Genomic DNA, 27,711 nt, shown 5'->3' with positions numbered 1-27,711 from the left:
TCCAATGTGTTTTTGATTTCTGACATCCCTTTTAATTATCATTTAGGGAGCTACCATTTGATTTTTATGGGGGGGGGGCTAGGATGAAAAATTTTGTCCTGCCTTTTTTTTCAGTTGTAATCTCTGTCATGCCTTTTTATTTTTCACTCTATTCGGTCCTGCCTTTTTTTATTAGTTTATCCTGACTTTTTTTACAAACATTGTCATCCTGCCTTTTTTTTTTTGCCAAGTTGCCCATCCTGCCTTTTTTTTTTACTCAAAACTCCTGTCCTGCCTTTTATTTCAAATTTCATCCTAGCCCATTCTCATGTTTAAAAGTCTGAAAGCTTTAAAAATAAATGGAGAATGTGTCCATGGGACACATATGATGCACCGGTTGCATATAACATTATAAAGGAGCATAACTCGAGAACGGAACATGATCAGTATTTTGTGGTAATAAGCATTACATATAAGTTTCATAACATTTGGCTGAGGCAAACTAAAGCTAGAGAACGGAAACCAATATTGGGATGTATGTACGGACGTTCGGACGGACAAGGGCAACATTTAATGCCTGCTTCGTTGACGGCGGGGGCATAACAATAAAATGAAGTGGTTCGAAAAAGTAAAATAACGAAAATACCGAACTCCAAGGAAAATTCAAAATGGAAAGTTCTTTATCAAATGGCAAAATCAAAAGCTCAAACACATCAAACGAACGGAAAACAACTGTCATATTCCTGACTTGGTTACAACGTATTAAGGGTTTTTAAATTCAATTATAATAGAAGTTTTGCAGACGAAGGATACCGAATTGACGTAAAACAAGTTATATGGCAATGAAAAAAGTAGCAGACCGGTTGCGGAGACAAATTCATAAATATGAATCATAACAATACAAGTTATTTTGCAATATATCAACGCGTACATGTACTCGATAACGCTTTCGTTAAAATATCTTCTTAAAAAGTACTTTGGTTTACTTTCAGTTACTACGACGATTCTTTGATATAGTTTTTTTTTTAGTTTTGTTCCAAAGCACACGGAATTCGGTATCATATCTTTTTTTCTAACTTTAATACCGAATGTGCATAGTAAAGTGTTGGTGTTTATTTTACGTTCATCTGTGTGTTGTTTGTTATAGAACTGCTAACGATTATTTAGGGAGGGTTGTTCAGTGATCACAACTAACCAATTGTTATTCAAACAAGAAATAGCATAATCTAAAAACTTGATAAATGTACCCATCCCAAGAAAGGAATCTCGTCAGTAGCTATCTGGAGTTTTTTGTTAGTGGTTTGTACTTTCAGGAATTTGGGTATTATATATAAGTATAAGAGATACATTGAATAAGAATCGATTCGTTGAAAAGATACCATGAGCCCGAACGTCTTTGGTCGACTCGAAATTTGAATCGCTTCAAAGCACACAAATACAATCGGCACATCAAATACTTAATATTATAGTCCAGTTATCCTGATTGCACAATGATCACAACCAACCAATTGTTATATTCTCAAGAGGGTTTTATAATATTATAATTTTTTCTTGTAAATAAAAAAATTAATTGAAAAATATATAAATATTAGGTAATTTCAAATTTCAAAATTTCTTCTGCTATGAGTCTGTGATAATTTCAGGAATTTCCTTATCAGCACCTCCATATGGGCTCTCAGTTGCATTGCCCATGATAGCACCATCCTGAGGAGTATCAACTTCACCCATATGAGGTGTATGTGATTGAGTATTGGTGTTATGTTGTTCACTGTTTTCCAGTATTGGTGGATCATTTAAAGAGTTGACCTTTTGTTCTGAAATAGCTAAATCAGTGTAATGTTTGATCAGTTCCAGTCTCGCTTTGTTTAATTTGTTGTCGTAGAAAGGGACCCAAAAGAACACCTGAAAAAGAGAGAGAAGCATTATTTACACATCGTACAGCCGACCTTTATAATAGGAGACACAGGATTCGACCGTAACTAAAATCTTTGAATTAATACAAGTTAAATCATTAAAAGTAGTTTGTATTTTAACCTTTACATAGTAAACTTAATACGTCATTGATCGATTCAACGTATTTATAAACAAACGACACTGAAGCACCAGATGTTTCAAAGGGACCTTTCTGACAACGTAAGTATATACAAAATTACAGATATTATTAATAAGATCTGAGAAATTTAAAAATCAGATCCACAAGTAATCTTTGTGAGATTAGAATTTGATTTACGCTAAGAGATACAGGAGGACAACAGGGGGGGGGGGGGGGGTCTTGTTAATCCTGTATTAGGGTGGATGATGTTTACTCAAATAGGCAAAACATACATTTTATTTACACGTCGTTAAAACTGTAATAAGGATTCTTTATTAAAATTTCATATAATGCTAGTTTCCAATGTCAATAATCAGTTAAAATAAAAGGCATGTATTTCTTATACCAGTATTTAAGTGCCAGTCTTTGTAAGAATCAGGCAATTTAGAAAAATTTCAAAACATGGCCGAAAAAAAACCCACCGACCTAACCACCCTATTTTGAAGGTACCCTCATCCTGAGTCAGAAATGGTAGGTCTTTCGTTTGTGCGAGTCTGGTAATTCAAGAAATATCTAGATAAATTTTGGTTAGAATGATAGCAAATTAAGGAGTTATCTCCCATTAATTGTTAATTTGCAGTGCATTTCAACCAAATTATATCTTGAATTACCAGAACAGGAAAAGGAAACAAATGATATATTCATTCACCATTATACATACTGAACAGAGATTAATGTAAAGTTCAGTGGGTTTTTGTTTGTCATGTTTTCACCACTGCCTGGTTCTTAGGCAGATTGGCACTTAAATTCTCAGATATGAAACTTTTACATAATTTAGTCTCTGGTGGTGAGTTATCTCATTGGCAATCAAACCACATCTTCTTGTTTTTATAAGGGTTATTAACAATGAAACAGGTGTGCACCTAAATATGAAAGTCGTACGAATACAAACGTGGAATAGTTAAAATAATAACAATTATTGATTTAAGGTGTGTTAAATGATACACAAAAGAAAAATAGAGTGTTATTTTGTAATTTATCCCCCTTATTGTTGCCATTTCTATGGAAATTATATGGTCATTTTGAGAATTGAGGGTCTCTTGTACTTTTTTTTTTATAAAAATATGTTATCTAAGATTACAATGTGTGGTGATCAAATTATTCAGCAAATCCAAGAAAAGAAGAATGCAAAACGTTTAAGAGTATACTTATGCAAAAATGGTAAAAGTATCATAATTGTCAAATCAATTTGGTGGAACAGAAAGATCAACTTCACATAATGATAGTAATACTACCAATATAAAAATAAGAAGATGTGGTATGATTGCCAATAAGACATCTCTACACAAGAGACCAAATGACTAAGAAATTAACAACTATAGGTCACCGTAAGGCCTTCAACAATGAGTAAAACCCATACCGCATAGTCAGCTATAATAGGCCCCGAATTGACAAATGTAAAACAATTCAAACGAGAAAACCAACGGCCTGATTTATGTACAAAATAATGAACGAAAAACAAATATGAAATACCATGTATGAAAAGTTTTATGCATTCGGTCTCATTCGGTATCATTCAAAGGGTGTCGTTATGCTACAATAGGGTCCAAGAAGAGTAACGTTCACAATATTTCTTAAAGATTACAGTATGGTTAATTATACATAATGCCAAACTCTCTCACCAAGTATGAATGCTTAACGATATATGGTCTTAGAGGAGTAGTGTTTACACGTTATCATTATTATACAATAGGCCAAAAATGCCAAAAGTCTCATTACTCATGCAAATATCAAATCAAAACAGTGGTGTAGTATGTCCAACTACACATCTACCAGTTATGAAAGCGTTAGGGCAAACGATCTCAGCAAGAGGGACAACTTCCTTAGGCAACTATAGGTAAACAATGGTCAAAGTATCATTACCCAATTGTAAAATCAAATGTTGGTAAAGTATGGTCGACATCACATTAAAAACTATACAAAAAATTATGAAACCTTTCAGACAACCAGTCTTTTCGCGTTTTAAAAATATTATGGACAGGACGGCAGAGTAGGACTATAGTTTAATGCCCCTTCGACGTCCGAAGGAATTAATTTATCACAGCGTAAAACAAAATAAATAAGCTATTAATTATACTGAAATTAGGGTTTCAACTCCCTTAGGCAAAGTTGACCTTAGATGGATTTGGCTGTTTTTAAGGTCCTTCTTTTGTCATATAGCTCTTAACTGTTTTGGTTCTTAAACATCCTTGGCTATCAAATATTCGGCTTCGAGTGTTCATGGTGAAGGTAATTCCAGCCTGAAAAACGTTTCGGATGCATAAAAGGAGAAGGGTCGGTAAGGGCTAATTTTGGCCTAAATTTTGAAGTACATCTGATGAAAGATTTTTGACTCTTGATAAACACTTAAGTGTTAACATCATTCGATTCAATTAGTTTATGTAAAAGATTTGCACTGATTAGGTCATTAAAGACGCTCACATTCTAGTTTTAATATGAAAAAGCTAAATTGTGAAGATTTCAGTAACTTTGCATGAATTAATGATGCTAGTACCTGATGCAAGTGCACTGTAGTGTAAAAAAAAACAGCATATATTTGTGTAACAAAAGTATTCTACTTTCCAATAAATAGCTAAAACTTTACATTTTTTTAACAAGAGGCTGTCAGAGTGACAGCAAACCGGATTTTCCTGCAGAGGTCGAACCCTGAACAGTTGAGCAAGTTTAGACACTACATTTAAGCTTAAAACAGCTCTGAATTTGAATTGTGATTGAATATTTGACACAGCATAGGTTTGTGACACAAAATGAATGTGGTCAAAGAACTGAAATATTTGAAATTCGACATTTACCTATTATGGTCCAATATCCAAAATCTAAGTACATATTAGAATCAGCATATCAAAGAAACCCAAGAATTCAATTTTTGATGAAATCAGACAAAAGTTTAATTTAGGACCCTTTGGACCTCAATGTGGATCAATTTGATAAAGGAGCCTACAATCAAAAATCTCTTAAGGTAGATCATAAGTATATACTTTTTGAGATAGAATTTTCTTATACTTTGCCAAAAGGAAGATTTTACTATGCTTTTTTCAAAAATATAATAAAAAGTATGGGTCACCGTGCTATATTCCAAGCTATGGGTCGTTGAAAATTGCCTAAATTTGGTTAGATTGTTCATGAAAAAAACATTTGTGTGCATAAAAAAAATTCTATGAGATAGAATTTTGAAATAAATTGTAAGAAGATAGGTTTTATAATATGTTTTAAGAAAATAAAAAGAAAAAATGGTGTCACCGAACTTGTTTTCTTGCTACAAGTAAAAATTAAAAATTTCCCTATCAGTCCAGTATATATTTTTTACTAAAAGGGTTATCTCCCCTTACATGGCTTATTTGAAAAAAAAGATTCTAAAAACACAAAATTTGATATTTGTTTAAATATTTTGAATAATACAATAAATCTCCAAGTTTTCTTTGCATAAATAAACAATCTAACCATTAAATTGCAAATCTGTCTCCAAATTTGCAGATTTGGGAAAATAACAAGACCAATTTTGTACTGAGATTGTACAATCCAAGATGGCGGTATACCATAAATCTACCTTAATACATGGTAAGATTCAGCATTTCAAAGAACCCCATAAATTCAATTTTCGTTGAATCAAACAAAGTTTAATTTTGGACCCTGATTTGGACCAACTTGAAAGCTGGGCCCAGAAATCTAATATTTAGATACAGGTTTAGATTCAGCATTTGAAAGAACCCTATATATATCTAAATTATGTTGAAATGAAACACAGGTTAATTTTATCCATAATATTTTCTGTGCAAAGGGAAGTAACTCAAACTGGATAATTTTTTTCTAAAATAAGATATGAAGCAATTTTCAAATTTTAATCAATAATATAATAACAACACCCAGTGATGACTAAGTTCTCTAAAATTAGATATGATTTAACACTCAAACATTGTAAGAATCAGTATATCAAAGAACCAAAGAATTCAATTTTTGATAAAATTAAACAAAAGTTTAATTTAGGACCCTTTGGACCTCAATGTGGTATTATCTTATTAATCATGAAAAGAAATACAGGTTTAGATTAAGCATTTCAAAGAACCCTATATTTATTCAATTTATGTTGAAATCAAACACAGTTTAATTTTGGACCCCGATTTGGACCAAATTGAAAACTGGGCCCAAAATCAGAAATCTAAATATATGTTTATTAATAAACAATATAAGCTTAGTTTTTAAAGGAGTTCACTTCATTAAAAAAAATATTTAGCATTCAGAAAATTAGTTTTTACAAAATAACAAACAAACTTGCCACAAAATTCTTCAAACAATTTACCAAAGAAAAGAAGAAAAAATCCAAAATCTCATTTATCATTAATACAATGTCTTTTCAAAATCTATAAAACTTATCAGTAACAAGAAATAATTGTAACAGGATGCTGTTACGATGTCTCCCAAACAATGCTCCAATAATTCGTCATTCACATGGTCACCTGACATTGGCCAAAGTCCAGTACAAATTGGTTTGTGATATGCATAAGTGACGCCTATGGATTGACCCTGTATGTCATTCAAATCTTCTTGAAATGACGAACAGGAATATATATGGTTGTTTAGGGGTGGAGATCTCGACCGTTTACAAGTTATCAAAAGGGGGGGGGGGGGGGGTGTGATCCCCAGTGGACTCCCCCTAAATTTTATCTGATTTGTTTTTTGTCCCATACAAGAATATATATGGTTAAGGGGTGGGGATCGCGACCGTTTACAAGTTCTTAAACAGGAGGGGGTGGGGGTGACCCCAGGGGACTCGCCTTTTATTTCATTTGATTTGTTTTATTGTTCCATACAAGAATAAATATGGTTTCGGGGTGGGGATCTTGACCGTTTACAAGTTATCAAAAAGAAGGGGTGGGGGTTACCCCCATGGACTTCCCCTAAATTTCATTTGATTTGTTTTAATGTCCCATACAAGAATATATATGGTTTAGGGGTGGGGATCTCAACCGTTTACAAGTTCTCAAACAGGAGGTGGTGGGGTTGACCCTAAAGGACTCGCCTTTAATTTCATTTGATTCGTTTTATTGTCCCATACAAGAATATATATGGTTTCAGGGTGGGGATCTTGACCGTTTACAAGTTTTCAAAAAAAAGGGGTGGGGTGAACCCGGGGACTCCACCAATATTTCATTTGATTTGTTTTATTGTCCCATACAAGAATATATATGGTTTAGGGGTGGGGATCTTGACCGTTTACAAGTTTTCAAAAAGAAGGGGGGGGGGGTGGGTTTGCCAAGGGAACTTCTCCAAAATTTCATTTGACTTGTTTTATTGCCCCATACAAGAATATATATGGTTTAGGGGTGGGGATCTCGACCGTTTACAAGTTTTCAAAAAGAAGGAGGGTGGGGGTAACCCTAATGGACTTCCCATAGATTTCATTTGATTTTTTTTATAGTCCCATACAAGAATATATATGGTTTTGGGGTAGGGATCTTGACCGTTAACAAGTTATCAAAAAGAAGGGGGGTGGGGGTTACCCTAATGGACTTCCCCTATATTTCATTTGATTTGTTTTATTTTCCCATACAAGAATATATATGGTTTAGGGTGGGGATCTCGACCGTTTACAAGTTCTTAAACAGGAGGGGGTGGGGTTGACCCCCAGGGGACTCACCTTTTATTTCATTTGATTTGTTTTATTGTCCCATACAAGAATAAATATGGTTTCGGGGTGGGAATTTTGACTGTTTACAAGTTTGCAAAAAGAAGGGGGTGACCTCTCTGGACTTCCCCTATATATCATTTGATTTGTTTTATTGTCCCATACAAGAATATATATGGTTTAGGGGTGGGGATCTCGACCGTTTACAAGTTCTCATACGGGAGGGGGTGGAGGTGACCCCAGGGGACTCGCCTTTTATTTCATTTGATTTGTTTTATTGTCCCATGCAAGAATATATATGGTTTAGGGGTGGGGATCTCGACCGTTTACAAGATAAAAGCACATTCTCAAATTGAAGGGAGTGGGGGTAAGAATACAGTCCTACAGATCTTATCAGGAAACAGAAAATTTTCAAATAAATCTGTCACTTCAATGATTATCATATGCTAAGATATTTCCCAGATCTAATTAATAATGAAAATAAATCATTATTATATGCTAAAATATTTCTAATATCTAATTGAACAGAACTATGGTTGTTTAACATAGTACTCTAACATAATTAATAATGTAATAATCTTCAAAATGTCTAATGATATAGCTTATAATCATTACCACTTAGAAAATAGATAATTTTCAAATAAATCTGTCACTCCAATTTTTATTCTGAGATAAGACAAATCATAACATGATAACAAGAGTAAAATATTTAAAAATTCTACTTTTGGATATTAAAAATGGCGATAACTCACAAAGGAGATATACTAAAATCTTGAAAATTGAACTAGACCTTCATTAAGTCCCAGGAAACAACATATTTAAATTTAAAAAAAATTGTTAAAGCGTTTTCATGTTATTGTGCTGACACTGTTTGGCAGCCGCCCGTAGATCCGCCCAGCCACTCGCCGTACATCACCATTTTAATAACCGATATTTCCTTCGAAAATCCGGTTAAATTGTAACAAGAGGCTGTCAGAGTGACAGCAAACCGGATTTTCCTGCAGAGGTCGAACCCTGAACAGTTGAGCAAGTATGGACACTACATTTAAGCTTAAAACAGCTCTGAATTTGGATTGTGATTGAATATTTGACACAGCATAGGTTTGTGACACAAAAAGAATGTGGTTTAAGAACAGAAATACTTGAAATTGAACATTTAAATACCTATTATGGTCCAATATCAAAAATCTAAGTACATATTAGAATCAGCATATCAAAGAACCCCAATAATTCAATTTTTGATGAAATCAGACAAAAGTTTAATTTAAGACCCTTTGGACCTCAATGTGGACCAATTTGATAAAGGAACCCACAATCCAAAATCTCTCAATACATGGTTAGATTCAGCATTTCAAAGAACCCCATAAATTATTTTTTTGTTGAATCAAACAAAGTTTAATTTTGGACCCTGATTTGGACCAACTTGAAAACTGGGCCTAAAAATCTAATATTTAAATACAGGTTTAGATTCAGCATTTGAAAGAACCCTATATATATTTAATTTATGTTGAAATGAAACACAGGTTAATTTTATCCATAATATTTTCTGTGCAAAGGGAAATGACTCAAACTGGATAAATAGTTCTCTAAAATAAGATATGATGCAATTTTTCAAATTATAATCAATAATATAATAACAACAACCAGTGATGACTAAGTTCTCTAAAATTAGATATGATTTAACACTCAAACATTGTTAGAATCAGCATATCAAAGAACCAAAGAATTCAATTTTTGATGAAATTAATCAAAAGTGTAATTTATGACCCTTTGGACCTCAATGTGGTATTATCTTATTAATCATGAAAAGAAATACAGGTTTAGATTAAGCATTTCAAAGAACCCTATATATATTCAATTTATGTCGAAATCAACACAGTTTAATTTTGGACCCCAATTTGGACCAACTTGAAAACTGGGCCCAAAATCAGAAATCTTAATATATGTTTATTAATAGACAATATAAGCTTAGTTTTTAAAGGAGTTTACTACATCAAAAAAAAAATATATAGCATTCAGAAAAATTAGTTTTTACAGAATAACAAATAAACTTGCCACAAAATTCTACAAACAATTTACCAAAGAAAAGAAGAAAAAAATCCAAAATTTTATTTATCATTAATACAATGTCATTTCAAAATCTATAAAACTTATCAGTAACAAGTTCTTAAACAGGAAGGGGTGGGGGTGACCCCATGGGACTCGCCTTATATTTCATTTGATTTGTTTTATTATCCCATACAAGAATTTATATGGTTTCGGGGTGGGGATCTTGACCGTTTACAAGTTTTCAAAAAAAAGGTGGTGGGGGTGACCCCAGGGGACTCCCCCTCAATTTCATTTGATTTGTTTTATTGTCCTATTCAAGAATATATATGGTTTAGGGGTGGGGATCTCGAGCGTTTACAAGTTCTTAAACAGGATGGGGTGGGGTGACCCCCAGGGGACTCGCCTTTTATTTCATTTGATTTGTTTTATTGTCCCACACAACAATATATGTGGTTTCAAGGTGGGGAATTTAACCGTTTATAAGTTTTCAAAAAGAAGGGGGTGGGGTGACCCCCATGGACTTCCCCTATATTTCATTTGATTTGTGTTATTGTCCCATACAAGAATATATATGGTTTAGGGGTGGGGATCTCGACCGTTTACAAGTTCTTAAACAGGAGGGGGTAGAGGTGACCCCAGGGGACTCACCTTATATTTCATTTGATTTGTTTTATTGTCCCATACAAGATGATATATGGTTTCGGGGTGGGGATCTTGACCGTTTACAAGTTTTCAAAGAGAAGGGGGGTGCGGGTGAACCCGGGGACTCCCCAAATATTTCATTTGATTTGTTTTTTTGTCCCATACAAGTATATCTATGGTTTAGGGGTGGGGATCTCAACCATTTACAAGATAAAAGCACATTCTCAAATTGAAGGGGGGTGGGGGTAAGAATATATATGGTTTAGGGAGACTTAATTATCTACAAAATGTCTGATAATGAACAGTAAATTTCAAATTTCATTTATACAGTCCTTCTAGTAAATTTCAAACTTTATATATACAGTCCTACAGATCTTATCAGGAAACAGAAAATTTTCAAATAAATCTGTCACTCCAATGATATTATATGCTAAGATATAACCCAGATCTAATTAATAATTAATAATGTAATTAACTTCAAAATGTCTAATAATATAGCTTATAATCATTACCAATTAGGAAATAGATAATTTTCAAATAAATCTGTCACTCCAATTTTTATTGTGAGATAAGACATTATGCTTAGTCATAAAAAAGATAACAAGAGTAAAATATTTAAAAATTCCACTTTTGGATATTAGCAATGGCGATAACTCACAAAGGAGATATACTAAAATCTTGAAAATTGAACAAGACCTTCATTAAGTCCCAGGAAACAACATATTTAAATTTGAAAAAAAAATTGTTAAAGCGTTTTCATGTTATTGTGCTGACACTGTTTGGCAGCCGCCCGTAGATCCGCCCAGCCGCCCGCCGTACATCACCATTTTTTAAATTACCGATATTTCCTTCGAAAATCCGGTTAAAAATGCTATATTTTGGGACCAAAAAAAGGGTCATACCGTCCTACTCCTTTAAAATATTATGTTTTCATTTTTTGACTAGATAACACAAATTGAAGTCTATGAACAAATATACCACATATACGTTCAGGTACATGCATTAAAACAGTGTTTTATTTACAAACGTCCCTTAATGTATAAATAGGTGAAAAGGAAACTTCGATTTGGGATTTGTATGGTTTTTGTATCTGTTGAAGTTATACATTAAGTTTTTTGTTGTTTCAATCGGAATTTAAACTTTAAACATTTATTTCATTGTCAAAAAACAAAAAAAGACCATGATTCAAACACAAGTTTTGAACTTCTAGTTAGACAAGGCAATTCACACCTTAAGCAGATTCTTTTTTGTGAGACTGTTTCACCCTCTGCAATTTAAGAACCCTTGCAACAACTCCTCATTTTTGCGATATTTGACAAATGCAACTAGGAATTCACCCCATCCCTGACCAATAGATATTTCAATATGTTTTAAAAATTCATTTTCATAGATTATGTGGTTGTTGGTACTTTCGTGTTCTGTAAGCATGTTCATTCATATAAGGTAAACATCAAAACATACTTACGCAATTAAGTATAAATGCAAATGGTATGAACAATGGCAGAAAACCGCTTGAAAAAGATTTTGCCTGAAAAAAAAGAACTTCTTTTATTCTGTGTATCGTTGAATTTACCATAAAAAGGTTATATCTGTCTCACACATGTTTTAACAGCCTTCTACTTCATAGAAAAATTGACAAGAGGCTTTTTTTAAGTTCCGTTTTAAACACAGCATTTGGCCATTTTGTAACTATAATCATCACAGTTTGAAGTCTTCTATGTATTCGAATCTACACAGATAATGCTCTGTATTTCAGAAAATCTATGTGTCAATTCGGGATGCACTAAGGACATCGTAACTTCTATTCAATATTCAGGCAAGAAAAGCTAACGAAAAAATACGTGTGCGTGACGTTCATTAGTCAGTTCTGTTCATTGTGAAAAGGATTGTAAAAAGTAAAACAACAAAAATACCGAACTCCAAGGAAAATTGAAAACGGAAAATCCCTTAACAATTGGCAAAATCAAAAACTCAAACACATCAAACGAATGGAAAACAACTGTCATATTCCTGACTTGGTACAGGCATTTCCTTATGTAGAAAATGTTAGATTAAACCTGGTTTTAAAGCTAGCTAAACCTCTCACTTGTATGACAGTCGCATAAAATTCCATTATATTGACAACAATGTGTGAACAAAACAAACAGACATAATAGGTAAAAATATCAAAAATAGGGGTACAGCAGTCAGCATTGTGTTATAATCTCAATCATTATAAAAACAAACAAATATGTCAACAAAGAAAAACAAAATAACATAAAGACAAAGCACATACGCAAAAATGAAACACAAGAATACAAAAAAAATGACCACAGCACAACACCATGGCGGGATATACAAGTACAGAGCCACGCCTAAAGGATATTACTAAAAATGGACTAAACAGTAAACGTTAATAATTTACAAAGACAAATAAAAGAACACTATAACACTTAATTAGATGATAAGATACCTCGATGCTATCTTCTTTTATTTCAATCTCGACAACATCCAACCATTCCGCTCTGGTAAAACAAAACACACGTAGGAAATATTTGTCTTTGTTAATCTATAAAGACAAAGATCTTATTGGTTCAATCAGTGTTAAAACTGTAGCTGCCTGTATAACCATTTTATAAATCAAAATTTAATTTATCAAAATTCATAAATGAAAGGACTTATATTGAGTGTCTTTGGTTCAACCAACATAAGTACTCCAAATATTTTAAATCATAATTACTGAAAAAAGAGTGAAAAGTGTCTATTCTTATTACAATAAATACTAGTATCAGAAAAAACCTGCAACACAAACATTTTGAAAAATTCTGTTACAACCCCTGAACTGTCACATATATTTCTCTGTTACAATATTGCGCAAGCGTAAAAAGTGGATTACAATATATATATATATAACTTGTTTGTTTTCTGGTTAATTCACTAATTGGTAGAAAAATTGCACCAGGTTTAAGAACTTAGCATCCGATTTACCACAGTACAGTTACTTCATCAGGACGCTTGTCGGGTTATGTACATCTTTCCATGACAGACGCTTTGGGCATTGGCCTCTCTTGTATCACAAGTTATTTTTTAGCAAAAATCTTTAATATTTCAACTTATATTCACTTACTTATATTATGTTCTTGCTCTTAAGAAAAGAGGAGGTCCGTGACCAAAGAGCCAGTTCTTTCCATGCATGTGTATCTTGTCTACTTTAAAGTTTCATAATATTTACCTTGTGTATATCATAATATGAACCTGTGTCATCTGCTGACTTGATCTGTTTTATTGCACTAACCAATGCAGCTAGTACCTCGGTCGGTGGTTTATCAGACTGCCATCTTCATTAAGGAAAACAAATTCTTCATCAAATCTTAATCTACTCGCGTTTAGTGTATTTCAAAGATCAAATATAAATATTTGTAAAACAAATGATAACTTTATTACATCAAGTCTAAATCAAACAAGTAAGGATTTTGCTCATTGTTGAAGGCCATACGGTGACCTATAGCTGTTAACTTCTACGTCAGTTGGTATCTGGTTGAGGGTTGTCCCAATGGCAATCATACCACATCTTCTTATTTTTATATGTTAAATTAATATGCAACGTTTGTGTTTCCAATAAGAAACATGTAGATGTTCGTACGGATATCTCAAAGCTATTCAAATTATGAAAATAAAGAGATGTGGTACGATTGTCAATGGGACAACTAACCACTAGAGTCTAGCTGATGGGAATGTAAGCAACTATAGGTCACCCCACGGCCTATCTATTTGATATAATTATAAAGCTCTGCGTTAGTCTATGATAATTTTGTTTTAAATAACAATTTTAATCTAGTTGATAGCAGGTTCTTATGTCTGACTTTTTTAATCATGCTATTTTGATGAAAAAAATCACCGCGATATAATCCATGCTTACCATTCCGCTCAAAGCGGTGCTAGGGACCGTCTTAAACTTGCAGTAAGGTGAGAGTTTTTGCGTGTTGAAGGCCTCATTGTATCTTTGAGATGAATAATAATAAAAGTGCTGTTCCTTTGCTTTTTGTGTTTTTTGCTGTGCATGTACTGATTTTGTGTCATAGATGGATACCCAATATCCTTTCTTTTCTATTGCTAGCGCGGAATTAACACACTATCAATCAATTAATAAGAGAAAAACATAGTTATGGTGAATGAGGGCAAAACATGTAGATATCGAATACTTCACCTCATACCCATTGCCGAATACTACTTGCATTATTTATATTCAGAGAAATCTTAGCAGATCTTAAGAGAAAGGGTTCGTGGGGAAAAGTTGTGAAAACCGATTCAATGTAGAATGTCCTTTCTACTTTTCGGGATCTCCTCTCTCCCACATGTACATGCTTAAGTCATTATTCAATGCAAGGTTTGATTTGAACATTTAGGCAAAACGTCTTTATAAAATTACTGAACTCACGTAACAAAATGGCTGTGTAGATTTTTTATGCCTGGGATCCACATCGCAGGTCGGAGTAGGGCCTGCAGAGGTCCCTGTAACATACTGGGTAGAGTCACCATTTAGGCGTATTTTGTGTATGTGTAAAGGTTTACATCTCGAAAACAAGTCCTAGTCTGTTTGCTTCGTTGAAAAACTACTGTTAAAGAAAAAAGATCTTCTTTCACATCGAAATAAATTGTATGAACATTAAAACAACATGTTTCATATATTACTGGCATATAACATTCCTAATTCTTCTGATAATAAAGGGAGAAGTGGACTATATATAACTTAAAATGTAAATGAAACAGCAAATAATCAACATCATAAAATCGAAACCCAAAAAGGAAAAAAAAAGACACTATAAGATCTTTGAAATACTAGTATATGAATTCATATCACAAATGTTTCGAGACTAAAAGTAATGAACGTATTTAAAATAGACTACCAAAGATTTGGCATCGACACCAAAGACAGTTGCTGACGATTGATTGATTGATTCTTGGTTGCTTAACTTCCAGTGGCAAATATTTCATGCATGTCAGGACAAGAGCCGCTGACGAGGATTCTTACTTTGGCAGGTCGGGGAAAGTCATATTTACATATCGTAGGTGAAACTGTAGTTTTGTAAATATTGAAACTTCGATCACAGGAATAACAAAAGGCACCGAGTAAGAAACACTATAATAAGAGACCTAATGATAAAATAACGATGCTAGAACTATAAACTTTATCAATACGTTTATTTAGCCAAAATGAGACTTGAGGGGTATTTCTTAATTTTTTTTGCTTTGTAAACAACATTACCACAAAAAGCTGGCTGTAAAATACCATTTTCGAACCAATTCGCGCAAGTGGCATCATACGTAGACGATATAAAAGAAATAGTCAAGACCATGCAGATTCTTGAACGTGTTGAAAGACTGTTAAGTATCTTATCAAATATGAAACAAGATAATGTCGTAATGTCGCATGAATTTCAGAAAAGTCATAATCGTCAACGAAGCTTAAAAATTGTCGTAATCGAGGTGTGCACTCTACGACCTCTTCTAAATTGGAAGATTAAAATAGAAGAAAAGAAAAGTATTAATTATTTTAATACCTTGATGTTAACATTTCGTACACTAACCTTTGCCATCTGGTAGAAAAAAAATACCTCATTAAAGAGAATATGATTCGTTTGGGGTCAACAATAACAGTAGAACAATTTCATACCAGATTCCCTTACATGTATCATAGTTTTTTTTATAATTGACGTCTGTGAATTTCTAGTGGTTTACATTACAACATTAGGATAATGTATTCATGTTCTCGTCCTGATATGCAAGCAATATAAGCAATGGACGTTAAAACCATCATCCTGCTCTTAAGCTTCCTTCCGCTAGATCACATCCAGAAATTTAAAGCTGATGATAACGACAGCTCCAGATCTGTTGAATTAAGTTACCTTTTTCATTTTTTTTCTGCATCCGCGATTGATTTCCTGCTTCATGGTGTTATACATTCAAAAGGTTTTTCGTTTTAGTTAAGACCGAAAGAATATTAAGTTTTTCATCCTACTTATTATGGATAGTTCACATATTTTGAGGGATTTTTCAAATTGTTGTTAATTTTGTTTTCCTCGAGAACGATTTCTTCCATATTTTAAACTTGCTTTGGTGTTAACATATATATATAGTTTGAGCTTTTTATTAACTTCATATATCTTCGAAACCAGTTCAGAAGTATATATGTTCGTACGTATTTTTTTAATTTGGTTCAACCCACTACTTTCATGCAGTCGGAATTGTCTGTGTACGAAATATGAAAGTTACTTTCAATTCAAATATTTTATCATGTCCTACCTAACGATTTAAAGATAGATTAGAAATGGTCAAGATATCATATATTGACATTTCAATGTCCTATCTTGCTAATCAATATAGCTATAAAACTGAGATAAAGTTTCTTCTTTTTTGGTTGGCTTGATAAAAAAAAACAGACAAATATTAAGATAGTTTATCCCGTCAACTTGCATTGCTCCATTCACCCTTTTGGTCCTGACTTGAATCCGGTAGTCTGATACTCTTAATGTGTTTATTTTCCATATCGGAACCATGTCAATTTTGAGGCTAACCAGCAGCAGATTAGATTAAGCTTAATTCACAGGTACATGACCTTTTGACTTGGAAACTTCGTGAGATGACCTTTGGAATTCACACTGAGCATAAAAGGCCTCTGAGCATGAATATATATGCTTATGAACAAATACATGTACTGAAAGATTTTCTCTTGGATCGATCAGGAACATATATATATATTGATATACTGTTCCCAGGATCGATATAATATTCTGACTTTACAATGGAAGAGGGAGAAAAATAAGTTCCGACTCGAATGTCTCAAAATTAGTTCTTACTTTAAAAAAAAGTTTTTGTTTTTCGTTTATCGTCTCATTTTGCAACCTAATTTGACTTCATGGACCCTTTAGATATGAAGTGTTTTATCTATAAGTCAATGTGTTACCATAGGCGGCTATAATTGCATAATGACAATGAGTTGTGAATAAAAATGTAAAATAGTCCGTAAAATATATTGCAATAGATTATTTTCTTGAACTTAACCTGATATTGTTCTGATTTGTGTCCTTTTGCAAAGCAATAGATTATACAAGTGTAACTTGACTTTACAATTATTTATGATTACGTTAAATTGTACAGAATGGCCTCAAACTAAAATAAACCGGCAATTTACATTGTCTATCCAAATTGTAAAACAAGCCACGATCTACATTTACAGCTCAATCTTCAAGTAAAAACCTAAATAGGGAGAGGGTGTCCTAGTTCAGTATTACATAAAAATGGTTATGCAAGAGCGATGTAATTCGTAGATGAGACTTACTTACGTTTTTGTTTTCCTCAACTTTCAGTTTCACTTTAAATCTGCCACGCCCCCTTTGTTGAGAGAAGATAATACAGGTAAATAAATTACTAAAGTAAATAATCAATAATAATATACAATCAAATTTTATCTTTAAACTGAAAATGAGACGTATTTATCATAGGCAAATTGTTTATATATTTTTTTTCTAAAATTTGTTAAAACGATAACTTTTAATAGGACATAACATATTGTTATTTTACTGTTAGCGCGTAACAGTTAGCTCCCCTTTCGACCTTCACCTCTTGAGACGTTCGATACAAAAAATGATCTTGTGACAATAAATGAGTTATGTGTCATTTATAGACATTTTAAAGCTTGATCAACAGGTAAACCATAAATTTATTTTTCAAAGAAACACACTTAAAAGCTAATTACACTTTACATTATCCCGAAATTGATGTTTTCTTACATAAAAAGTATGTATTCTCTCTGGCTCTAAAAATTTTATAGAAAACATTTCCTAAAGTAGCATTGCGCTGTGCGGACTATAGGAGATCTACGTTTTTGCATGTAACATTGAGAATGATAGTAAGTCATATCAATTCTGTGCACCTTTGCCCCATTCGTTTCTCAACTTTCTTATTCTTAGCACTGTGACTGCATAATCTCACAAGTAGCCATGTTTATCTACATCATTCTCATCAAGGGTTTTTAAAGTAAGAGTGATTTGAATATTGTGGTGGGTTTGCATACACTGAATGGAAATATGTTGTATTTCATGAGGTCTTGCAAGATTTCCTTTCATGCAACACATCCTTTGTTTGGCTTGACTGTTAATTAGGTTCATCATAACAAATGAACAAAAATGGCTGTATTTCCACCTCAAAAACTACTCTGAGTACAGACTTACCTGTCCAGTTGGAAAAGTTTTATGCCTGGCATCCACTAGATATATAAAAGTTAAATGCATTTTGTGTTTCAGAAAGATACTGTATTGTATTGTATTGATTGTCCTTGATTGACACGGACAATAGACAGACAATAGGTATCTACACATTTATAGGTGAGTTAAAGGGTTTAACTGAGTGGACAGTATCAAAGCAATTCAGGTGTTTGTTTATTTTTACACCTTCTGCAGAAAGGAAAAAAAATGCCAATCAAAATCCAAAAGTGATTATATCTATCTTTCTGAAACAAAAAATGCATTTAACTTTTATATATCTAGTGGATGCCAGGCCTTAAAACTTTCCAAACTGGACAGGTTAGTCTGTACACAGAGTAGTTTTTGAGGTGTAAATACAGCCATTTTTGTCCATTTGTTATGATGAACCTTAACAATGGTTAATTGGCAGAAATTTGTTCACTACCAAGTAATTGTAGTAAGTGTAATAAAACATAAATGCATGACAGGATACTTTTATGTTTAAGCTTTAGACAGTTTTAATTCAAAACAAAAATTCCCATTATAATAATATTAAAGACATTATCAGCACCTAAAATGACTTCATATATCATGTATATATACCCTATTCAAGAGACCATATCATTATGGGCTGCCCTGTATAGGCTGTCTACACTACCACTTTGAATTCAATCTCCTCTTTCAAAATTAAAGTTTTTATTTTCAAACTTATATTTAATGAAAAACATATGTTTGATATGATTTCTTCAAAAATACTGTGTTGGAGAGGGCTCTTGTCGGTAATTTAATGATTGTTTCCAATCGATCATCAAATGTCCTACCCTTCATCATGTGTTCATTGTGAACGTCATGAACATAGGGAGCTGAACATTCTGATCTAAATAAAATTTCACATTCACTTGATTTCAACAACAAAACAAACATGCATTATTTAAAGTTGATATTTTCGTCATTTCTTAACGTAAAATGTACTGCAATATTTAGTGTTTAGTTGCATGAAGAAGTTGTCAAATGGGTGGGGCCAAAGAATACATAAGTAAACATACATGTACTATGATACCTGAGATATAACCAGATACTGTTAGATTCCAATTATTTCTACTATATATCATGTATATGTACATTTGTACCTGTGCATTTAAACTTAAGTAGCTCTTTAGACAAGTGTAACACATACATTGTACTTGTCTCTAGTGGCACACATATGTAACAGTTGGTCATTGCAGGCAGTGTATTCTGTCTGTTTAGAATAAATTCTAAATTCTAATGCAATTATTTTATATCAATGGTTCTGATTGGACGACAGTACGCGTAAAATTCTCTATCTCCCTATCTGTAGCTAAGGAAGCCGACATTTTGAATTCCGGAATGTATTGAACATGTATTTACTCCAATAATAAGCAAAAAACTCACATTTTGCACCTAGAAATCTCCTTTATATCAAATTTTATTACATTTTGAAGCGGTCAAGAAGCAAGAAAATGCCTGATGTAGAAGTTTGATGCAGGAAGCATACCTATGAGGTCACCTGGTTTAGGGGCCAAAGAAGATAACATCATTTTGTGGAATTTTCATTTAATGAAAATTTTACACTGAATTAATGACTTAAATTGAATTATGTATTTATTTTGCATTAGAATAGAGATAACTGTATTGTATTTGAAGCTTTGCGTAAGTCCATCAGTAGTTTTACTGTCACAAATATCCGTTTACCTGTCTCCACTACGCGTCGCCAGGTTTAAATTTGCGACAGTAAAACTACCGATGTACGTCCGCAAAGCTTCAAATATAATACAGTTATCTCTTAAGTGTAAAACTTCCATAGATTTTTTCCTTGATTTTTATTTGCCATGGAATTAAAACACACTGGTGGGAAAAAGATATACAAAAGGATACTTTATATACCAGAAATTCTAATGCAATCTTAACGTAACAACTTTTTTTATTGGTTAAAATTTACCATCAAATCCTCAATTGACATGTCTTGGGCCACCATTTTGAATTGCTAGAATCCGAAATGTTGGATTTATCCACATGATCCAATTTAATCTTAGCAGTCAACTTAAACTGCCTAAAAAAATGCTGTTTCAATGAGATATTATTCGAAATCTGAATCATACAAATATCGAAATAACCTTTGGTTTGAAAGTTTTCATTTGTATGAAGTCAGGTTTTGCCATAATGTTCTTGCAGCAAAATTATTAATGAATTTTCGCAGAAATTTATTTTATCTTAAATTTATACATTTTTACAAGCTCTTATGTACAATCATGACAATTTCTTTTTGTAAAGCATTAGAATAGGAATACCAGTACTGTTGTTGAAGAGTTGCTGCAGTCAATTTTGATTTGACAGTCGCAATTATCTGCTTTTCTGGCTCTGCTATGCTTCCCAAGTAAAACTACATTTGCGACTGTCAAATCACCAATTGATATCAACATCATTTTGTTGCTAGGGGGTAGTTGTCTTATTGGCAATCACATCTTCTTATTGTATATAATGAAGATCAATTTAACTATGCCATGTAAATTAACAAATGCTAAAATAAACTAAAAGTACTTGATTAATTAATACAAATTGTTACTTATTGTCCCTCATTATCTTCTCCATCTGTCCTTTATCAGAGTAGAAAATAATGCAGATGACTTCAATGACAGATCTGCAAAGGTCATATACCACTGTATACCCAACTAGTACACTAGAAAAAAAAGGGCAACAACAAAAACACCAAAAAAAAATTTCACATAATTTGTTGCTCCCTCACAACAAAATCACTGTTGTATAAAATTTAAGAAATGTTAAGAAATCCAAAACAAAATCTTACTTTTTAGACAGTTGACCATATTCATGATATTGATTTCAATTACATATACACATGTGTATATCATGGTATATTGTAAATTAAAAAATCTTTTTGCAATGTTTTTATTATTTTGAAACTTGCAACAGGATAGTTTTCACGTTTAAAAATTTTATAGCATTATTTGTATGCAACATATCCTGAAAAGAATTAGTCTCACATTTTGTCCATTGCTCAACAATTACAATATAAACAAATACATGCTATAATTTATGAATTTACAGTATCTCCTTGACTTTATTTCAGTGTAGATAAAGCACAGAATGAGTGCTACAATTGCAAAGAAAGGTTTCCATCTCAATAAAGATGACCTGTTGTGTGACAATGGCTGTGGTTTCTATGGGAACCCAAACTGGCAGGGATTTTGTTCTAAATGTTACAAAGAGGTGTACCTTAAAGCAAAACAGGCTCAGCAGGACCATGATGAACAACAGCAATCCAAGAGGTATTTAAAAAATGTTTATTGTACAAAATGTTTTGGTCTTCTGATCAAGATTTAGAGGTCTGGTTGATTTAGTTTTACACCATAACAGTCTGTGCCAAATGCCATCGGTCTGACGGTCCTGACCGATGAAATAGATGCAGGTCCGTGAAATTGTATGTTAATTCCGGTCTGTATGTACAGTGTTTTCACCGTCTCGGTTCAAGGTTGGCAAAAAAGCGGTCAATACTAATATTGACCATGCCGGTGGTAAATACCGGCAAATACTGGCAAATACTGGTCGATTGAAATTTTGAGTGGACATTTCTACAAAACCACTCTCTACCTGGTCAATTACTTTTAGTAATGAAATAATGAAAGTTTTAAAGTCATTTTAACTGTTCTCATTTCTATTATTATTGTAAATTCTTAATAAACAGTGATTTACAATGATTTATTAGTACATAAGATAAAAATGTTTTGTCCCTGTCAAGGAAACTCATCAGGTGGCTTTTGCACTGACTATAGCATTGCAATCATTACATTTTGCACTGGTTTTGTTGTTGTCTTATATCATGTATATTGTTTAAAAGTTCCAAATAGGGTCTCCAGGTTAACCGTTTCAGTTTGGTGCTTAAGGTCAAGATGGTTGTACTATGTGTATGTAAATTATGTAAATATTGATTATGTAAAGGTAAAATTTATACTACATTATATATTTTTTGGTTTAAAACATAAATTACAGTTCAGCCATAAGAGTAAAGGTCCTTCATACCTTCCAGTTTCTGCAAAAAGATGATTTTTGTCTTTCATTTAATAGACAGGAAATATTTTATTGTTTAAGTGAGTCTTCAAATATCACTTTTATTACTTTCAACCATGTTTTGTCATCAATTATTGGGGGTTGTTGTTTTTATAGTAATTAAATTTTCACACCTAGCAATGCCAGGTGATAGGTAATAAGACACCTGTAACTTCAGTTACCTGTAGTTTTATGCACCTGTAAAAATTATGCATTTACAATAAAAAATATCTTGATTGAAAAATGTTGTAATAATTAATTTGTCAATTCTTTATATATATCTAAAATATACAATATCATAACTTATAAGGACTAAATTAGTAGGTATAAGTGTTAAAAATGAATAAAATGATGATGAATGGTGTTTTTAACGACCTTGACTGGCTAAACAGCCCCTGCACGGTCGGCCCTGGCTTGTGCCTTTTTGAGCATTTAAATAATTCGTTTTTACTATAAGGTAATTGAAATAATTTGAGTGAAATGAATAAAACATATCAAATTAATTCATTTATATCAGCTGGAACATGCCAAAAGATAAAAGTTTAAATATATCTTACTTTTTATCATTTTTTACTTCAATAAATAGAAAAAAACACCATGAAAATTTCAATCGACCAGTATTTGCCAGTATTGACCACTTGAGGAGTATTGTCCGGGGCAGTAAATACCAGGGGCAGTATTTACCGCCCAACCTTGTCAGACTCGGTTCTTTGACTTATTGTATTTTGTTATGCGTGCGAACAGATCGATAGAAATGAAAACTTATTTGTAAACTGTTTACTCTGAAGTATGTTCAAGGGGCTATCCCTTGAAACGTAACCTGACTGATGAAGGAAGCAATCATGACAAAAATATGAGGAGCACAGACCAGAGAGAAAATTCAATAATGAATATCATCATAAAACAACACAGTACATTTAAAACATAAACAACACAATAAGCTCAAAAAATAAAAAAAAAAAAAAATTTGGACAGACAAAAATCTGTTCGGTCAGACAAAACTTTCAACAATGTCTGACCGAATGTCAGACAGAAACCAAAAGAGTTTGGCACAGACTGCCATAACATTTTCTATTGCCTGTCCCAAATTAGGGGCCTCATTGTTGGTTGTCCTGTGTCATGTTTTGATAATTATAGTTTTTAGAGATTTTGGTTTTGGTGGCACATCTTTGGTTTTTTCTATTGAATTAATTCACAGCTTTTATAGAATTGCAATGATTAGGGACTTGATGTGTGGTAATGACACCTATCTGTTGTTGAGGACTGTGTGTTACACTCTGAAAGTATTTTGAATATTTTTGTCATTGGGTTGCTGTCTCATTGATGCATACATCCAACATCTTCTTTTATTAATATTCAATAATTTGAGCATGTAGTATAATTGTAATATTTAACATATATTTGAGAGATAATAAGTAATAGTCATATTTAATGTTTAAATTTCAGAGTAAAACATGGATGTTAACACCCAAACTTCTTTATAGGTATTAAAGTTTTTTTTCTCATTTTTCAGCAAACCATCATTAGAAGAGGTTCCACCGTCATTTTCTAAGTTTGCAGAGAAGAAGACCCAACAAACAAACAAACGGTCACACACAGTTAAGTCCATATTTAGGAAAGGACCATCTAAAGGTTAGTCAAAGATAAAAAGTTTATTGAGGGTTGTAAACAGGGCTTCCAAAATCATTTTTAGCCAGCCGGACATTTTTAAAGGCAGTGCTTTAATGCCTTTCTAGTTGCCGGGTTAATCCTTCCTTCCGCGATATCCAACTTATCTACGTGGGGGGTCATTAGACTCCAAGTAGATCCGGAAATGTTGAATTCTCTCCTCTTCTTATTGCGATATAAAATGTTTTTTGTTTCATTTCATTTACATTGGGAAATAGAGAAACGATCATTGTGTTTTGTTAGTTTTAAAAACTTTAGATATATTAGTATTTTGCATTATAAGCAGTCAACCGATTGACAAACTAGAATTATTTGAATTCCGTGTGGAAAGAGCTCGGGTTAATTTCGAGTGTTATCTGCAATCTAGATGTTTATAAATCATTTCAGTCGTTGATATAATAATTAAAGGTCGACTGAACATGAATTATATTATACAATTTAAAGCGCATTTCTGTTTATGCACGTGAACCCGTCTAACGTTATTTTCGCAGTTATATAAAGTAGCAAATTATCGTTCCTGAATAGGTGGCGCCGTGGTAGCGGATCCTGTTCCTCTTCTTCCGGTTTCTGCACTGTGCAACTATTTCAGTTATATTCTTAATTAACGATGCCAAGTACTTGTTGTTGTGTACCTGGATGTCATTTAAGAGGAGGACATGCATTTCCAAATGACTTAAAAAGAAGGAAAAGTTGGATCAACGCCATGGCCCATACGCAGATTGGACGAGAACACGATGATATCGTGGAGTCCATCTCAATCAGCTGTTGTTTGCAAGGCACGTTTTACTGAAAAAGACTACGTGCAGGAAACTATTCATGGTAAAACTCTATTTTCTTTGTGAAATATATAGTTATATATGTAATCTCCATGCGAATAAACCAAAGTCTGTTTACAACCGCAATTATCGTTTTAGAATAAAAGGGGGTGGGTAATTCAAGACGTCATAATTTTTTGGATTACGATTCAATGTGATCTGTTTGAGATTTTTTGGTGATTGCTACAATTATAATGATTTCTTACAAGAGGTATATCATACTGAGAATTATTTTAGCAGTAATTATGCTAATGTAGTAATGACAGGAATGCATAAGCTATGCCTCATAGTCATAGACTTTCTTGAAAAATATCAATGACAATGTTAACAGGAACAAAACAATGACATGCTCTCATCTATATTATAGTTATTTAGGTACAAACAATGTACGTTTGTTGCATAAGTCTCTCATTGTTTGTCCTTTGGATTTACATAACATACATTGAATCAGGCAAACATAGTTTTATCCAGATTGTAATGAATAAATCCAGTTAATATTTCGCCAGGTAGTACAAAGTATACATTGCTAATGGAAGTTCATTTAATTATAAAAAAACTAATGTTTTATAACCTTTTTCAGGGCGCAAACCCACCATACAGAGACTTAAGTCTACTGCAATTCCCAGCCTATTTTCCTGGACCAAGCAAGAGACTGAATCGTCCGCAAAAAGAAAAATCAGGGCAGTTTCCTGTGAAAACAAAAGAACTAAACTTGATGAATATTGTAGTAAAAATCTAGAGGAAAGTTTTGATTGTAAAGTTGGTTTTCCTGAAGAAGTCATTCATACTGCAGAAAGGATTTATGACTGTCCACCACCAACTGCCGAGCTAATGTTGAGCTTCACAGATGGAATTACACAAACACCATCAATGCCTATGTTTTCCGCAGAGAATTTTGAAATGAAGACACTTGACACAGCCATGCATTTTTATACCGGTTTAGAGTTGTATACTAAATTTTTATTTGTTTTGACCACTCTTGGTCCAGCAGCTTATTGTTTGAGATACACATATTTTCAAATTGATAGGGTGTCAGTTGAAAATCAGTTTTTTTATGACTTTGATGAAATTGAGGCATCATACAACCAACTTTGAACTGTCTAGATTCTAGATTGAATCTAGTGTTCAGAATATTGTGTATACATGGATTGTTTTTATGTCTAAACAGTGGTGTGAGGCTAACACTTGGCCATCTAGTGGTTTAGTCAGGTATTTTTCACCATCCAACTTCAAATTAAAGTTTCCTACGACTTGGATTATTATTGACAGCACAGAATATCCTGTGATAAAACCTAAAGCTCCTAGAGCTCAGGCAACCTTTTCATCAAATAAAAACAGAAACACTGAAAATTCTTGAATGTTCGACACCTGGTGGTTTAGTCAACTATGTCTCTATGTCACATAGAGCGAATAATTGGACTTGGCAAAACATACAAAATTCTAATAAATCCTATGAATGGAACTGAAACAAAACTTTCATCTGAAATAACATTTAGTTGTTTTATGTTGTGTAATTTTAGAACTTGTATTGTGCCAAAGGATGCATAAATAAAAGTGACGCAATGAATTTTGTTCTGATATATATATATATTTACAATTCCATGCACATGTAAATTGTAATGCATATAAAAATAAGGAGATGTGGTATGATATTCAGTGAGTTTATCAAACTAAAGTGCATAAGAAATGGGTTTAAGCAGTTACAGGTGTTACTGTCACCGTACAATCTCCAACAATGAGAAAAACTCGTACCCTGTAAAAAATTTCAGAGATCTTACAACTAAGTTTTGTTGTCTCACCTTGACTTTGGTGAATTTTTTATATCTGTTGATGTAAATATAAAAAAGAAGATATGGTATGATTGCCAATGAGACAACTCTCCACACATGCACAAGAGACCAAATGACACAGAAATTAACAGCTATAGGTCACGGTACGGCCTTCAACAATGAGCAAAGCCCATACTGCACAGTCAGCTATAAAAGGCCCAGAAATGACAATGTAAAACAATTCAAACAAGAAATCTAACGGCCTATTTTATGTAAAAAAATGAACAAATATAACAAATATGCAACACATAAACAAACAACAACCACTGAATTACACTTTTATAGGCTCCTGACTTGGGACAGGCACATACATGTACATACAGAATGTGGCGGGCTTAAACATGTTAGCGGGATCCCAACCCTCCCCCTAACCTGGTACAGTGGTGTAACAGTACAATATAAGAAAGAACTATAAAAATCAGTTGAAAGAGGCTAAACTCATCAGATGGATAAATACAAGTGGACGTGGTTGGGTAGTTGTACATCCAAACAACAAAAAGACACTAAGTACAAATCTGAGAGTACTCGCAGTTACTGACAGCTAGTTCAAAGCCACTAACAACTGATAAAAAAATCTTGCATCTAAGACTAAATTATCAATCCGTAAGCTCCCTTTAGAATTTTATAAATTTTAGATTTTACATTTCTGAGTTATGGGGTTTTATTCATTAAAAAAGGGGGGATTTTCCAGTTTTTGGACAACAACTCA

The 27,711-nt window shown here is 32.9% G+C and overlaps 3 protein-coding genes across 6 annotated transcripts in view; 2 read left to right on the top strand and 1 right to left on the bottom strand.

Moving 5' to 3' along the window:
* Positions 1-1,478: 1,478 nt before the first annotated feature.
* Positions 1,479-17,774, bottom strand: LOC127712578 (uncharacterized). Of its 2 annotated transcripts, none has more exons than XM_052219088.1 (6): positions 17,708-17,774; positions 14,803-14,980; positions 13,597-13,702; positions 12,838-12,933; positions 11,851-11,913; positions 1,479-1,881 (listed from the first exon to the last, which is right to left on the bottom strand). In XM_052219088.1, exons 2-6 carry the CDS (start codon positions 14,901-14,903, stop codon positions 1,600-1,602), a joined length of 648 nt encoding a protein of 215 aa, XP_052075048.1. In that variant the 5' UTR covers positions 14,904-14,980; positions 17,708-17,774; the 3' UTR covers positions 1,479-1,599. The 2 variants fall into 2 exon arrangements, with proteins under 2 accessions (XP_052075048.1, XP_052075049.1); XM_052219089.1 differs by having other exon boundaries at positions 17,704-17,770.
* Positions 2,076-27,711, top strand: part of LOC127712577 (rab5 GDP/GTP exchange factor-like) — a 49,904-nt gene continuing 24,268 nt past the window's right edge. The window contains exons 1-3 of one of the 3 annotated variants that reach the window (XM_052219084.1): positions 2,076-2,112; positions 21,714-21,912; positions 24,204-24,322. In XM_052219084.1, the coding sequence (XP_052075044.1) occupies positions 21,731-21,912; positions 24,204-24,322 (301 nt within the window). In that variant the 5' untranslated portion in view covers positions 2,076-2,112; positions 21,714-21,730. Of the gene's footprint in view, positions 2,113-17,977; positions 18,072-21,713; positions 21,913-24,203; positions 24,323-27,711 lie in introns of those variants that run through there. The other 2 variants (XM_052219086.1, XM_052219085.1) reach the window with 2 other exon arrangements.
* On the top strand, positions 24,449-26,740 carry LOC127712579 (uncharacterized). Its single transcript, XM_052219090.1, has 2 exons — positions 24,449-25,177; positions 25,754-26,740. Exons 1-2 carry the CDS (start codon positions 25,093-25,095, stop codon positions 26,266-26,268), a joined length of 600 nt encoding a protein of 199 aa, XP_052075050.1. The 5' UTR covers positions 24,449-25,092; the 3' UTR covers positions 26,269-26,740.

Source organism: Mytilus californianus, unplaced genomic scaffold, assembly GCF_021869535.1.
Source record: "Mytilus californianus isolate M0D057914Y unplaced genomic scaffold, xbMytCali1.0.p SCAF_8, whole genome shotgun sequence".
Taxonomy (NCBI): Eukaryota; Metazoa; Mollusca; class Bivalvia; order Mytilida; family Mytilidae; genus Mytilus; species Mytilus californianus.
This window is presented reverse-complemented; position numbering and strand designations above follow the sequence as displayed.